The following is a 14,606-nucleotide window of genomic DNA, read 5'->3' on the forward strand; positions in this document are numbered from 1 at the left end:
TCCTTTTATTGAAAGCACACAGTGTGTGTTTATTGTTTAGGCCCAGCCCATTTGGATTTGTAAAGCCTTTAGCCCTAGGACCCATATTGACCATAGAAATAAACTTATTTTGAGAGTATTACTCCCTTCAAAGTCCTCCGATACAGCATCTGGGGTTCAAACACCTAAGAAATTTGACAAGAAGCTTAAAACCATTCTCCAGACTCTTGACGTTGTTCAGCTCCAGGTTTGGAACCGCTTCTAAAAATTTTATAACCTTTGGATCTGATCTCTTAGGGTCCATAGAAGAAATCCTCTGGTCCATCTACTTTGGATTCAGAGATTATGACAAAACTTTGGATCCAACCCCATTGGATCCAACAAAGCATAAGGATAAGTCACCTCAGATTTGATCTCTGACCGTGGATCCAATATCTTCTCATCTCCCATTTCTTTTTCTGGAAAGATGACACCATTCTAGGTCTGCGTGAATAGCTTTTTCACATTCCTCCAGAAGTCTGACCGAAGCAGATGTGGACAGGATGATGAGGAAATTCCTCTTGACTCGTATTCAAATGGAGTTCTCCCGGCTCCTGCCTCATTAGGTCTGGAGACCTGTGTGAGTACTGTCTCACCTATTTTGTCTCTGTCGCTGATCCAACCTTAGGTTTCGGAGCAGTTGGATCTGAGAATTACAGATTTGTCCATGTCAGATCCAAAGATCATTGTCTCTTCTACGCTGATACCATCTCTGAGTGGATCAGCTCTGAGCACATCAGAGCCAGATGACTCTTGGAGCTGTAGCATTGCCGATGGATCCAAGGTGTTGGAGTTGACTTCATGGTTGTCGGAGCCATTTCTGCCTCTTGGAGCCTTGGTGCCTGACAGCTCAGCTCAGCTCTGGACCCTGCCTCATGTGGTTTGCCCTCAGGTCAGAAAGAGCAGATGATCTGGAAGCATGTCTTCTCATAGACATCGGTTTCCTTCTATCCAAGGCATTCTGCTTTTGAGGTAGTGGAGAGATTTCTCTGCTCCCAGAGAATGGAGACATTCCCCCTCCTGGCTCCTACTTCCCAGACCCATTTGTTTTTGTATGTTGAGCCTCATCTTCCTGTAGCACAGAGACAGCCAGCCCAAAGTCACCAGGATACCCAACAGGGTACATTGATATCTGTGATACATCTCAGGAACATCCTGCCAAAGAAGTCCCTAGAAAGAGAAAGTGCAAAAGGAGGCACTTAGATTCTTCTCAAGAGTCTGTCACAGAAGATACTGATTTGGATGAGGGAGAAGGGTCCCCATGATCACCAGCTGATGAAGTTTCCTTTGGAGACGTAATAGAGATCCTCAAGCAAAGGGGCAGCTGGTCTACTGACAATCCTTACAAAGAGGAAGGGTCTGGCCTATCTACCTCCTGGGTGACTCCACTCGTGGATGAGCTCACTGATTTGATCCCTCGATGGGCATGGAAGGAGCCTCATTCCATTGAGCTGATCCCCAGGAGACCAGACAGGATTCTGACACCACCTTTGGATAGGGAATTTTGGAGCAAAGGAGTACCAGTTGATGCCATGGTCATAGTGGTGGCCACAAAAAAAAAAGGAACTTGCAGAAAAAAGTTTTTTTGTTCGTCCCCCTAACAGGGAGTGTAGGGCACTGGACAGATTCTGGAAGCTTGTATATGCTTCAGCGACATTTGGACTTTAGTTGCTGAATTATTTGGCACATTTCACCAGACTCCAGAGGGATTTGATTAAAAGCCCTCTCTGGGACCATTACTTCTGAGACAGAGAGTTCAGTTGCTTCATAGTTGACTGCCCAACAGTCTATTTCAAATTTGTCCATGAGGCTTATCTTACATGCAGCTGAAGGTATCTCAAGGGCTGTGGTTCAGGCATTTCCATCAGAAGACATGTTTGGATGTGCCTGTGCGATTTTGTGGATCTCTTTAAGTCTTCCTTCATCAATGTTCCCTTTGATGGAAGCTCTTTGTTTGGCCCCAGAGTTGAAGACATACTATCCATCTGTGAGCAGGAAGGTAAAACCCTGTCTGCTGTGGTGTACAATTTTCAACTCCTCAAAGGACCTTTTATAGGAATCAACAAGGTGGTCAGAAATGTGGTTCAGAAAGCCCCGGGGTCCCTTCCAATATCCATGTGGAAACAATTCCCCCAGAAGCAGAGGGAGGAACTCTAATGGAAGATGCTGCCCATGCGGCAGAGGAGACCCACAAAACCAAGGGTCTTAGAGATACTTTCTCTGACAGATCCTACCAGTGCTCCTGAAAGGAGGCCCAATTGATCACCTCTGGAGGCAGTCTGGGGGTCATTAATCCCTGCACCAGAGAGCCTGGCTAGAGATTACAAAAGATTCAGTGGTGCAGAACATTATTTCCAGAGGTTATATAATCCTTTTTCCCCTATCTGCCTTAACAGTAAACAGAATTCCTGATGTTCCTCCCAATCAGAGAAAAGTATCAGCACTAAAGATAAAAAGCTGCTAGAAAAGAGTCATCCTGGAGGTCCCCCAGACCAAAAAGAGTCTAGAACTTACAATTTTTTTTAATGCCAAAGAAAACAAGAGACTGGGGACCAATTTTGGAGCTCAGCAATCTGAACAAGTTAATTCAATATACCAAGTTCCAGATGGTCTCAGTTCAGTCCATTCTGCCTCTTCTGCACTGGATGTGGCTGACAGATCTTCAGGATGTGTACTATCATATAAAAATGAGCAGATGATCCAGAAGATTCCTACACTTCTGTTTAGGAGCCAGTCACTACCAATACAGAGCTCTGCCTTTTGGTCTCACCACAGCCCCCAGTGTATTCACCAAATGTATGACAGTAGTGGCAGCTCACTTGAGACTGCAAGGATTCTGGGTGTTTCCATACTCAGACAGTTGGCTCATAACTGCTCCTACCAGGCATCTTCTGGTCAAAGCATGAGATTATGTACTCCAGAAATGCTCTCACCTGAGAATTACTATCAATCACAACAAATCTTAGCTAGAACACCTCCGATATTGGAGTTTATTGGAACGTTGTTTGACACAGTATCCCTGATGGCCTCTCTTCATTTTCCAAGGATACAAACCATATGATTTCAAGTCAAAAAGATAATCCAAAATTCTTCTCTCTCAGCTCAATTGATCCTTCAAGCATTGGGGTTAATATCTGCTACAATAGTTATGGTTCCATTAGCAAGATACAACATGAGAATTATTCAGTGGACCCTAGTCACTCAGTGGTCTATTCTTCACCAACCTTTGTCCACCCAAATATAAATAACTTGGGCATGCAAAAATTACGTCCTGTGGTGGATTTACTCTGATCAGATAATGCAGGGTCGCCCCTTCATTCTTCCTCAGCCCAAGGTCATAGTTACCATGAATACTTCCTGAATTGGGTGTGAGGGGCACATTTTGGGAAAGATGGTCCCCCAAAGAGGCCAGTACACATATCAGTGTCATAGAAATGAGAGCTGTCCTCCTAGCATTGCAGGCCTTCCAAGACACTCTCCCTTCCAGAACTATTGTGATTCAGGCAGACAATATGCGAGTAGTCAGTTACCTCAACAAGCAAGGAGGAACCCCCCCCCCCATCAAGAAACATTGAAAGTTTGGCAGTGGGTGATCTCTCAAGCTAAGCATGTCCATTCTAATGCCTTGTGAGTGGTCTCTCAACATGAAAGTAGTGGAAAAGATATTCCATAAATGGGGCCAACCTTACTGTGACCTCTTTGATCTCCCCTCACCAGCAAGTAGAGCAGGTTCTTTGCCCTGATCCCCCCACCAGGAGAGTCACTGAGAGACACTCTTCTCCACAATTGGCCCCCTGGTCTCTTTGATGCTGTCACCTGTAGCTCTAATCTCCCCAAACTCCTTCAGAAAGTATCTCAATTGAAAAGCACAATCATCCCCATTGCTGCTTATTGGACTCATCAGATTTGTTTCCCATTTCTTTGGCCTCATCTGCTTCGCTCACCGTGGATTCTGGATCCAGTTCCATACCTCGTGTCTCACCAGACAGATATGAATCACCCAGGCATTTTAGGTGTACAACTGACCACATGGCTTCTCCAGCTCCATTAATAGCTAGACAGCCCAGGCACTTTTTCCCCATTCATCACATTCTTATATCTTCCCACAAAGCTTCCACTAGAAAAATATAGAGAAGTAAATGGAAAAGATATGTTGCTTGGGTGTAGCAAAATGACATTGACCCTTTTCAGTGCTAGTAACTTAAGTTCAAGAATTTTTAGCAACGATGTTTAATGAAGGTGCTAGTTCTTCAACTGTTGGTGTACAACTTTCTGCTATTTCCAATTTTTACATTAGAGTAAATCATTTGTCTTTCAGCCTCTTCCAAGCTTTGTAAGGCCTTTATAAGGGGAACCTTTCTTCTTAGACCTCCTTTCAAAGATCCCACTCTCCCATGGGATTTGCAGTCTTTGACCCAATCTCCCTTTGAGCAGTCAGCCAAATGTGAACTAAAAATTTAACCTGGAAGACTGTCTTTTTAGTGGCTTTTACCTCTGCTAGAAGAGTTTCAGAACTTCACGCCATTATCTTCTAAGCTTCCTTATTTGATTGTCCATAGGGATAGGTAGCTTTGCAAACCAACCCATCCTTTTTTCCTAAGGTGGTGTCACAATCCAATATCAGGCTATCAACCTTCCAGTTTTCTTTCCAAATTTCACAAAGGATAGTATATATATATTGTGCCTATTGGATGTTCACAGACAGTTATATTTTTATCTACATAAGACAATTTTTAGGAATACTGTGGTGGTGGTGCTGCGGTAGCATTGTCACCTCACAGTAAGACGTTGTCCTGTTCGATTCTCAGCTAGAGCTTCTTCTGTGTGGAGACATGCGTGAATGGGCATACCTTCGTTGAAGGCTGTGCATCAGGGCCGGCAACTCGGCATGTAAAAATCTACTGCCAATCATTAGCGGACCGGAGTTCCGCTGTGGCGACCCCTAACTGGGAAAAGCCGAAAGATACAACAACAAGACCAATTATTTTTTTTTCTTTTTAGATTCAAAAATGAGCAACCCAGTTACTAAAGTGACCTTAGCATAATGGTTAACTGATTGTATTGTCTTTGTTTATAATAAATTGGTTTTGTCTTTGCCAAAACCACCAAAAGCTCATTCCACAAGATCTGTGGCAACTTCTTCAGTATTTTTATCCAGATCATCCTTGGATTATATTTGTGCAGCTACAACTTTGGCTAATCCTCATACCTTTATTGTTCATTACAGTTTGGATCTGGTGTCTAGGGGAAGAGCAGCCTTCAGCTCAACAGTGCTCAGGAATATCCTTCCTTAGAGTCCTCCCAAGATTTAGGTAGCTGGGGACTCTATCCCATTTGTTGAGGAATTAATGAAAGTGATAACATCAGATAAAAATGTATGTACTCACCATAACATTCCATTTGTGTTGTCCAGTTTCATTCTTCCTCAACTCCCCTCCCTCCAACCCCCTACCAATTTGACTTCTGGAAGTATTAGAAAATGCTAAAGGAACCAGTGATCCTTCGTTTGAGCTCCAGATACTGTTATCTCATATCCTTGTTATTTGTTATTTACTGTATAGTCTAAAAGGTCAGCAAACAAACCTGAAGTATGGTAGGGGACTAGTGCAGTATGGGTAGAGAGGAGCTGGAGAGTTTCGAGCCAAGTCAGATCCGAACCAGTTTGTTGGGGAAGAATGAAAATGGACATCACAGATGGAATGTAATGATGAGTACATGACTTTTTTTTTTGTTTTTAGCTCAGTTTTGATATTCCATGCATTTGATGTTGTGAGTTCAGTGTTTTAAATGTTGCCTATTTGTGAAGTTGGCATTCTGATATAGACCCAGCTAAGACAAGTTATCTAAATTGCCTTTTGTGGTTTGCTTCACATCATCCAGTTACGGAATGTTCCCAATACTGTCAAGGTTGACAGTATACTTGGTTTCCATTCCAGTTGGATGATATAGGCACCTCTGTCCATAGAGCAGCAGTGTTTACTTTTAGTAGGCAATATTAAACTAAATCTAGCCTAAACTGGTGGCACCCTAGCCCTAACTTTGACCCTAACTCTGTGTTTAATAATGCATTTAATGCATCTTTGATCTAGGCCTCAGTTTAGTGTCATACTGCTTCACTAGTTGCATTTGAGCTTAGATAATTGTTTTATGGCATTAAACAGCAATAGCTGTAGGTACAAAGTACTGACAAGCATTACTGTTAACATGCTTATTTGTAACGAGAAACTATTTTGCAAAATTCCTAATCTTAGCATTATGTGTAGTATATATTAATACTTTTGAAGATGTATTCATTATTTTAATATACTGCTCTGCATTTTATTAAAACATTGTTTCTGATTTTGCAGGTTATAACAGGTAGTTGCAATTTTTATATGACTGAATATGGTATTTTGTTAATTTTACAAGTTGAGGACTAAATTTTGAAATCTACTAAAATATGCTGTGAGCGTGCATTCCATATCTTGTCTGTCTGTTTGCTCATCTTACTAAGTTAGAGAGTGCTGTTAAAATTTCTGGGTCCAGAGTGTAGTGATGGATCAACCAAACGATATTTTCCTTTGTATTTCAAGCCTCTAAAGTATTGATGCTTTATTTTTCTTGTACATATAAGCCCAAATGTTAAAGCTTCTACTTGATTTGCTGTCTTTATCTTTATGCATATGGGAAAAGAACACTATCTTAACTTACAGGCTTCCTGACTGATAAATGTGGTACACAATTACAGCTATGCATCGTATGTTTAGTAAACTGGTATGGCATTAATGTGATTCATAAGTGTGGATTTTGACAACATTTCACCACATTGCATTCATGAATTCCACACCAATGAATCTAGTACACACCTGTACTAATGTAAACTGTGGCAAGGAAGTGTTTGTGTGCTTAGTTAGCACCTTACAACCACAGGTTACACACAATTGTGTGTGTACCATGGGGAGGGGCATCCAGCAGACATCACAGTGGACATGGGAATAAACAGCATTGTACTAGAGCCTTTGCCCATTGTGGAGCTCTGTTGTATGCAGTCCTCCGCAGTTATTGGCAAGAGTAATTCATACACAGTTTAACCTCACTGATAGTGGCTACAAAGAACATCTTATAGTACCGTATATGCTAATGGGAGATACATTTGCCTGTCTACTCCCTTTGGCGGGAGCTCAACCATCTCACATTTGGGAGTGGGCTGGGTGTGATTGAGGCACTGTGTTTGTATGTACCACTGCATGCCTTTCTGAAAACTATGTACATGTCTGCTGTCAGTGCAGGTAACTGTGATGTAGTAACAGCTGTTATGCTGAGCAGCACATCCCCATTGCTTGCTCATCAGGTGCCAGGCTGCAGTGTTTTGTACTTTCTATCCACAGTTAAATGTATGCAAATCCTTGCCCTATTATGCACTATACTTGATGAATCCCATGTCTGTGAAGTATAGTCTATACAGAGGAACTGCAATTTGCATACCATCTTTGTTTTTGGACTTTTGAAGGTATGCAGTTAAGTAATGTCCTTCTCTCATTGTGCAGGGGTCTAGCTATGTATTAAGCAGGGCTCTGGTTTCTTACACCCTCCCTGTACAGTTGTGGATCATGACTATAAATCCTGGTCCCTAATTTATTAATTTATTTATTTTTATGTAATGTTATTCACAGAAGCAAAACTTCAGAATCCCTGGTATCCAGTGTTTGGGTGTTTATTCTGCAGAACTGAGTGCCTAACATTTGGATTTCTGTGATCCAGAGTGTTTGTATTCTGAAGATATTTCATTCAGTAGTCAAAGAGTTTAGTTCCTGATAATTATGTTTTGCTAAGCTGTTTGCATTGTACAGCTTCAGGATTTATAAGTGGACTTTTACTCTGTTATCCTTAAAATTTATTATGCTTTTAAATATTTTTCACTTAAATGCCAGACACAACATTCAATTCTGAAAGTCAAAAAAATATGTACATTATTTAACTTTTAACATAATTTAGTTTTTTGTTTAGAAGTGGTAAATAACATCAGTAAGCAGGTTTTTAGACACAGTTGTGCTGTTATGCCTAGCACATGTAGTAGAGAGAAGCTGTTGGAGTGGTAATAATGATATTGTCATTGTATCTTGTAATTGTGAGCTGTCTGCTTACAATTTATTTTCTTCTATTATTTATTTTTTTTTTTCAGGAATCTGTTGTGTGAGTTTCAGTTTCTTCTCGGGCAAATTTCACAGACAGTCCCTCGACGCCACATGATAATGGTGATAGATGCAGCAGACTGCTTGGAAACATCAGCTGGCCAGCCGACATCTGACTGGATTCCTGAGACTGTTCCAAAGGTAAATATTGTACTTGCATCCATGTTAAAGCACAGCATACTTGTTGAGAAGCACTTTGATTTAACACATACAAATAGTGATATCATGCAGCATGAGCTGTTTTAGCCATTTATTAACCTACCATTGAAGGATACAGCATGGCATTTTTTTTCCTTGAACACTCCCATTTTGGATGCATGCACTTCATTGGTACCTTTCCATAGTTTGTTAGTTACATCTGTGAGCTTTGTTGAAGGCCTATCCTGTATTTCCAAGTGCAAGAGCACACAGTCTGATTACCATCATTATATATGATGGCAAGTTTGCCCACCATTGAGGGTATAGTACTTAGGCTGTGCATTCAGCAGGACACAGTAAGCTTGTGTTTAATTTCATCATTTTTGTGTGTTTTTATCTGGTCAAGTGTGGTATTCTAAGGACTGATGCTTATGATACAAGGGGGGATGTTGACTATTTGCATTTGCCATAAAATACATCATTCTGGCACCCACTTAACTCAACTTTTGTACTGTTTTTTTAACTCAACTTCCACTTTTTGGGTTACAGATAGCAGAATTTTTCACATCAGTGATAGTTTTCTTATAGGGCGGTCACAGTTGTGCAGCAGTTAGCATTGTCACTTCACAGCAGGAGGTTCTCCGGTTCGATCCTCGGCTGGCGTGCCTTCTGTGCAGTGTCTGCATGTCCTCCCTGTGGTCGCATGGGTTTCCTCCAGGTGCTCCGGTTTCCTCCCGCATCCCAAAGACATGCTGTAGGTGGATTGGACACTGTAAATTGGCCCTAGGCGTGAGTGCATGCGCATATGTGCCTTCCGTGGAAGGTTGGGCATCGGGCTGGCAGCTCGACACCAGAAAACTCTACTGCCAGTCATGAGTGGACAGGTGATTTGCTGTGGTGACCCCTAACCAGGAAAAGCTGAAAGAAGAAGAAGAATCAGTGATAGTTTTCTTATACATGTATGTATATATTTAAGTTTTGTTGCCTAGGTAGTTATGTAGCTGTTAACTGTGCTGGACCACTACTCACAAAAGACCATGTTCAGGTTCATTCCAGAGAGAGCAGTAATACACTATTAAAAATTCAAGTACACAGTAGAAAATATAACTTAGTCAGAAATCAAAGGGAGAGATTACATATTAGATTTTGCAGTTACAACAGAGCATCATGCATCAGAATTTGCTATTTATAGTAAGTACATCTAAAAAGTGGGGAATGGGAAAAAGGTGGGCAGATGAGAACCAGGGGATGGTGGGGAGAAGAGGAGGCAGTAAGGGTGATAATAGTTGAGGTCTATGAAGGATCAAGAGTAGAATGCACTAGAGGTTTAAAAAGGTAAGAGAGACTCTGTAAAGTGTTATGGATTTGGGTCATTCCTCCTTTTTGAAAGAAGTTACAGGAGGCTTGTTTATGTAAGTATGTTTCAGTTGAACTCAGAATTCCTGGTAGGAAATAATTGAATTATGCTTGATAGAGAGGAATTCACCGATTCAGAGGGGGTCATTATTCAGAAGCTTTGGTCTGTGCTGTGAAGTTTATTTCTTGCGGGATGAATGTAGAGTGTTTTTTGCGAAAGAGACCTAAGGTTGTAAGTTGCAGATCTTTTGATGAGTCAGTTGGAGAAAAAGCAGAATGTGTGAGAATTAGTGAGCCTCTGTGGTATAGCGGTAGCGTTGTTGCCTCACAGCAAGAGGTTCTCCCATTCGATTCTCGTCTGGAGCGCCTTCTGTGTGGAGTCTGCATGTCCTCCCCGCGGTCGGGTGGCATTCGAAAGACATGCGTAGAATGGGCGTGCCTTCGCTGAAGGTTGGACGTCGAGCTGGCACCTCGGCACCCATAAAAAATCTACTGTCAATCATTAGCGGACCGGAGTTCTGCTGTGGCGACCCCTAACCGGGAAAAGCCGAAAGAAGGAGGACAGCATTATTTGGTGATTCCAGTAGAAATGTATACTTTTGTTTTAATGGTAACCACTTTGCTCTGGAGAATGCATTATGGTAACCACTTTGCTCTGGAGAATGCATTATGGTAACCACTTTGCTCTGGAGAGTGCATTCCATTGATGGTCCATTCTAAGAACCAGGTGTATAAATTTGCAGATATTATTAGCAGCTGTTTGTAGCATGGTAGGGTTTTTAATGGAGATGCTGGCTATATGTGATCAGTCATATGCTAGTAGAACAAGTAGAACTACTTTGTCTGTTGCTGTTCTGCTGTATGGGGTAAGGAAGTAGGAAATATTAATCATGCAGAAGAGGAGAGAGTTATTTTTTTTATTTTGTTTTAGTGATATGAAATTGTAAGTACAGATTTTGATCTAACCAGCGCCACCTCGGCATTTGAAGTATGTAGTTATCTGCAAAGATTCTTTACTGCTACATTGTATGGTCCATTGTTAAGGTTCTGAGATTCTTTGATTTTATTGTGGTGTATATAAATCTTACTGTACTTTAAACCTCCTTATAGTGATGATTTGGGGAAAAAAGGTGTAATGGTAAGCATTCAAGAAACATTACTGATAGGAGTGATATAGACAAGAGTACTGACACAGCTTAAACTCATCGTAAGCATTCATGAAATATTGCTGACAGGAGTGATAGAGACAAGAGTAAGTGCAGCTTAAATTCAGTGTAAGGATATATGAAACATTACTGACAGGAGTGATACAGACAAGGGTAGTAGTGCGCAGCTTAAGTTCAGCGTAAGCATTCATGAAACATTACTGTCAGGAGTGATAGAGACAAGAGTAGTGAGCAGCTTAAACTAGCTTAAGCATACATGAAACATTACTGACAGGAGTGATTGAGACAAGAGTAGTGAGCAGCTTAAATTCAACGCAAGCTTTCATGAAACATTGCTGACAGGAGTGATTGAGACAAGAGTAGTGAGCAGCTTAAATTCAACGCAAGCTTTCATGAAACATTGCTGACAGGAGTGATTGAGACAAGAGTAGTGAGCAGCCTAAATTCAACGCAAGCTTTCATGAAACATTACTGACAGGAGTGATTGAGACAAGAGTAGTGAGCAGCTTAAATTCAACATAAGCTTTCATGAAACATTACTAACAGGAGTGAGACACAAGAGTAGCGAGCAGTTTAAATTCAGCAACACATAGCGGTTTAATTGAATTAAAAATGATTTATAGTACTAACCTTAAATAAAGAGAAGAAGACTAAATGCTACTAGAGAGGATCAAGGTTAGGAATAGATGTGTCATATGTATATCATGCTTTGGTATATTTTCAGAACAGATAAAACATTTTACAGGGTAATTTGTAAACTATTACTCTATCTTTTAGAGTTAAACTGCAGACATCTTAGGACTTCCAAGATGACTACATGCTGATCAACAGCATAACTTCAGCTCTCCCCATGTGAAAACAAAAACTGAGGAGTGCCATTGAAAATATTTTTTGGTAAAATTCGATTACTGACTAGTAAGTACACTGCCCAGATGCCAGCAAAGAAGAAATTTGGAAAACCTGAAAGAAAATCTTTCAGAAAGGTTGAAGAGAAAACGCTTTCTGAGAAGGATTCTGAATTTGTTTAGCAAAAAGCAGCTCAAACTTTAGCTTTGGTTCAAGAGATAACTTCCAGTAATTTAGAGGGAAAAATAAAATCAAATTTACTCAGAAGTGATTAAAATAAATGAAACATTGAAGATATGAATATAACAATTCAAACAACAAAAGGCTGGAAAAAATAGAAGAAGCTTTAACTAGCCAACCTTGGGTTTGTTGGCAGCTGATATTATTGTGTACCTGATAAATCCAGAAAAGGATATCTCAGTTTTGTGGAGCATTTTGACAGTTTCAAGTCTTTTTTGGGATATAAAATTAATGAAGATAAAACAAAGGCATTAGCCATAAATTGTGTGCCACACACAAATTGGTTCAGCAATACCCATATTTATTATGAGGTCATGATGAGATGAAGTATTTCGGAATATGGATTAAAAAAGCTTCTGTTATAGCAGCTATTGGTATGTGTGAAGAGACTAAACAAACGGTAATACAAGAACTGATAAACTGGAAACTCTTATTTATGGATGGTAAGATTCAACCAGTGAAGATGTTTTAATTCCTTTATTCTTGTATATGGCTCAGGCATACTTTTATCAACCTAAGGAGAAGTCATGGACAGTAATTAATAAAGAACTGAAGGAAAAGTGCGATAAAATGAGCCTTCCGAAAGATCAAGGTGGTTTAGATTTAACACTTTACCCCCCCCCCCCCAAGGACCAATCACAACACCAGCAGATTGCCACGCACCCAGTTTTACTGCTGCACAGGTTAAAACAGCACTGTCCAAGGCCAAGAATACAGTTTCTGTGGGACCTGACAATATCCCTGGCTGTGTTCTACATGAACTACAGAGTGGACTGGCACCTCACCTGTGTGCGTTGTTCAGTCACAGCCTCACCTCAGGCTTTGTCCCTACCAAATGGTGCACTGATACAGTCATCCCTCTCCACAAAGGAGGAGTGACTACAGACCCTGGGAACTATCACCCCACTAGCCTAATGAGTTTGATATGCAAAGCTATGGAACGCATCATCATGGACCTAATAAACAAGGATATAGGGAAACTCCAAACTCTGGATCCTACACAGTTTGGTTTTGTAAAGGGTAGATCATGACTGCTCAATGTGGTCGACTTCTTTGAGTCAGTCACCAGAGCTGTGGATAAAGGCAAGGTGGTTCATACAGCCTACCTGTATCTGGCCAAGGCCTTTGATACCATTCCCCACACAGGAATCATAGAAAAACTCACTAAGCTAGGCATCAACCCTTATACCACTAGATGGGTTGCAAACTGGCTCACAGATAGAACCCACAATTGGACTGCAGACCGGTCATGAGTGGAGTCCCACAGGGTTCGGTCCTGGGTCCTCTCCTGCTTGGTATTTACTTCTCTGAAGTTCAGGCCAACACGAAGGGACTCTGACTGACGTTGGAAGCTATTATTAACTCCCCAAGTGATTTTGACATCCTACAGAAAGGCCTCAATGAGATCAATGACAGGTGTCAGAACCATGGCCTTAAGCTCAATGCCAAAAAATGTGTCATCATCCCCCTTTGGGAAAAACCCGGTTCCTTTGAATTACCACATTGACGGTAGTCCACTAAACACAGAAGGCATTATAAGAGATCTGGGAACACAGGTTGAGAGCAACCTCTCTTTTGACCACCACTTTGCCACTGTAGTTAGAAAGTCCTTCTATGTGGCACATCTCATTACTAAGGGTTTTGCATCCAGGAAAAAAGAGGTCATTGTCTCCCTCTACTCTTCCCTCATTAGGCCAGTCATCGAGTAGAATGCCCCATTTGGCATGTACCTCACTAGACACTTGCAACAACTGGAGTGGTCACAAAAGTACTTTACAAAGAGGATCCTAGGCCTTAAACACTTGTCCTACATGGATAGACTCAAAGAACTCCAACTATTCTCTGTCTCATATTGCCTACTTAGAGGCAATCTCTGCTTGACTTACAGAGCCATGTCTAACCCAGCTCTGTTAGAAATGCTACATCTAAAGAAATCCAAATCCCTCCACACCACATGCTCCAGAGACCTCAACCTCATTATCACAATCAACAGAACATGCTGAAGTGACATGTTCATCACCCAGAGACTCCCCATGCTATGGAATAGACTTCCCATACATGTCAAGCAGAGCACCTCACTGGCCCTCTTCAAGAGAAATCTTGATGAGTGGATGGGAAATAGAAAATTCACCACAGGGCCACTCTACTCGACAGAGGCACTGGGAACTAAGGTCAGGTGGGACGATGCCAGGGTAATCCTATGGGCTAGGCTTGTAAAGGCTCCAGGGCCATTACACCTAAGAACCTATGATTTGAAGGGATATTTTTGAGATACACAGTTAAGGTTCTCTCTCTCTCTATACATATATATATATATATATATATATATATATTATATATATGAAAAACAAGTAGAAGGTTATAATTCAAAGTGGAAAGGGATGATGAAGTGAGGAGGAGGCTCAAGAAATGGAGTGAGAGTGGGAGAATAAAAACCAGAGTATTATATTCATAAAACAGCAGAAAGTATTCTAAGAATTAAGCCAGTATGAGAATGGAGAAAGGAGATTTCACCAATAGGGATGACTGCAAGTAGAGTTACATAAAGTAAGCAAGAGAGGGCTAGAATTTACTGGAAACATCTGGCAAATAAAGCAAGATATTGGGAGTAATTAACTGAAACAGGAAAGGTTATAGAGTGGGATGAGACCAAGAAGACATTTGGATTGCT

The 14,606-nt window shown here is 41.1% G+C and overlaps 1 protein-coding gene across 1 annotated transcript in view; it reads left to right on the forward strand.

Annotated features, from left to right (window-relative positions):
• Nucleotides 1–14,606, forward strand: part of TEP1 (telomerase associated protein 1) — a 2,704,809-nt gene that overhangs the window by 1,412,355 nt on the left and 1,277,848 nt on the right. Inside the window, exon 23 of the mRNA XM_044058078.1 lies at nucleotides 8,180–8,330. Coding sequence (XP_043914013.1) covers nucleotides 8,180–8,330 — 151 coding nt within the window. The remainder of the gene's footprint in view (nucleotides 1–8,179; nucleotides 8,331–14,606) is intronic.

This window comes from Protopterus annectens, chromosome 16.part0, assembly GCF_019279795.1.
Source record: "Protopterus annectens isolate FY-2018-M chromosome 16.part0, PAN1.0, whole genome shotgun sequence".
Taxonomy (NCBI): Eukaryota; Metazoa; Chordata; order Ceratodontiformes; family Protopteridae; genus Protopterus; species Protopterus annectens.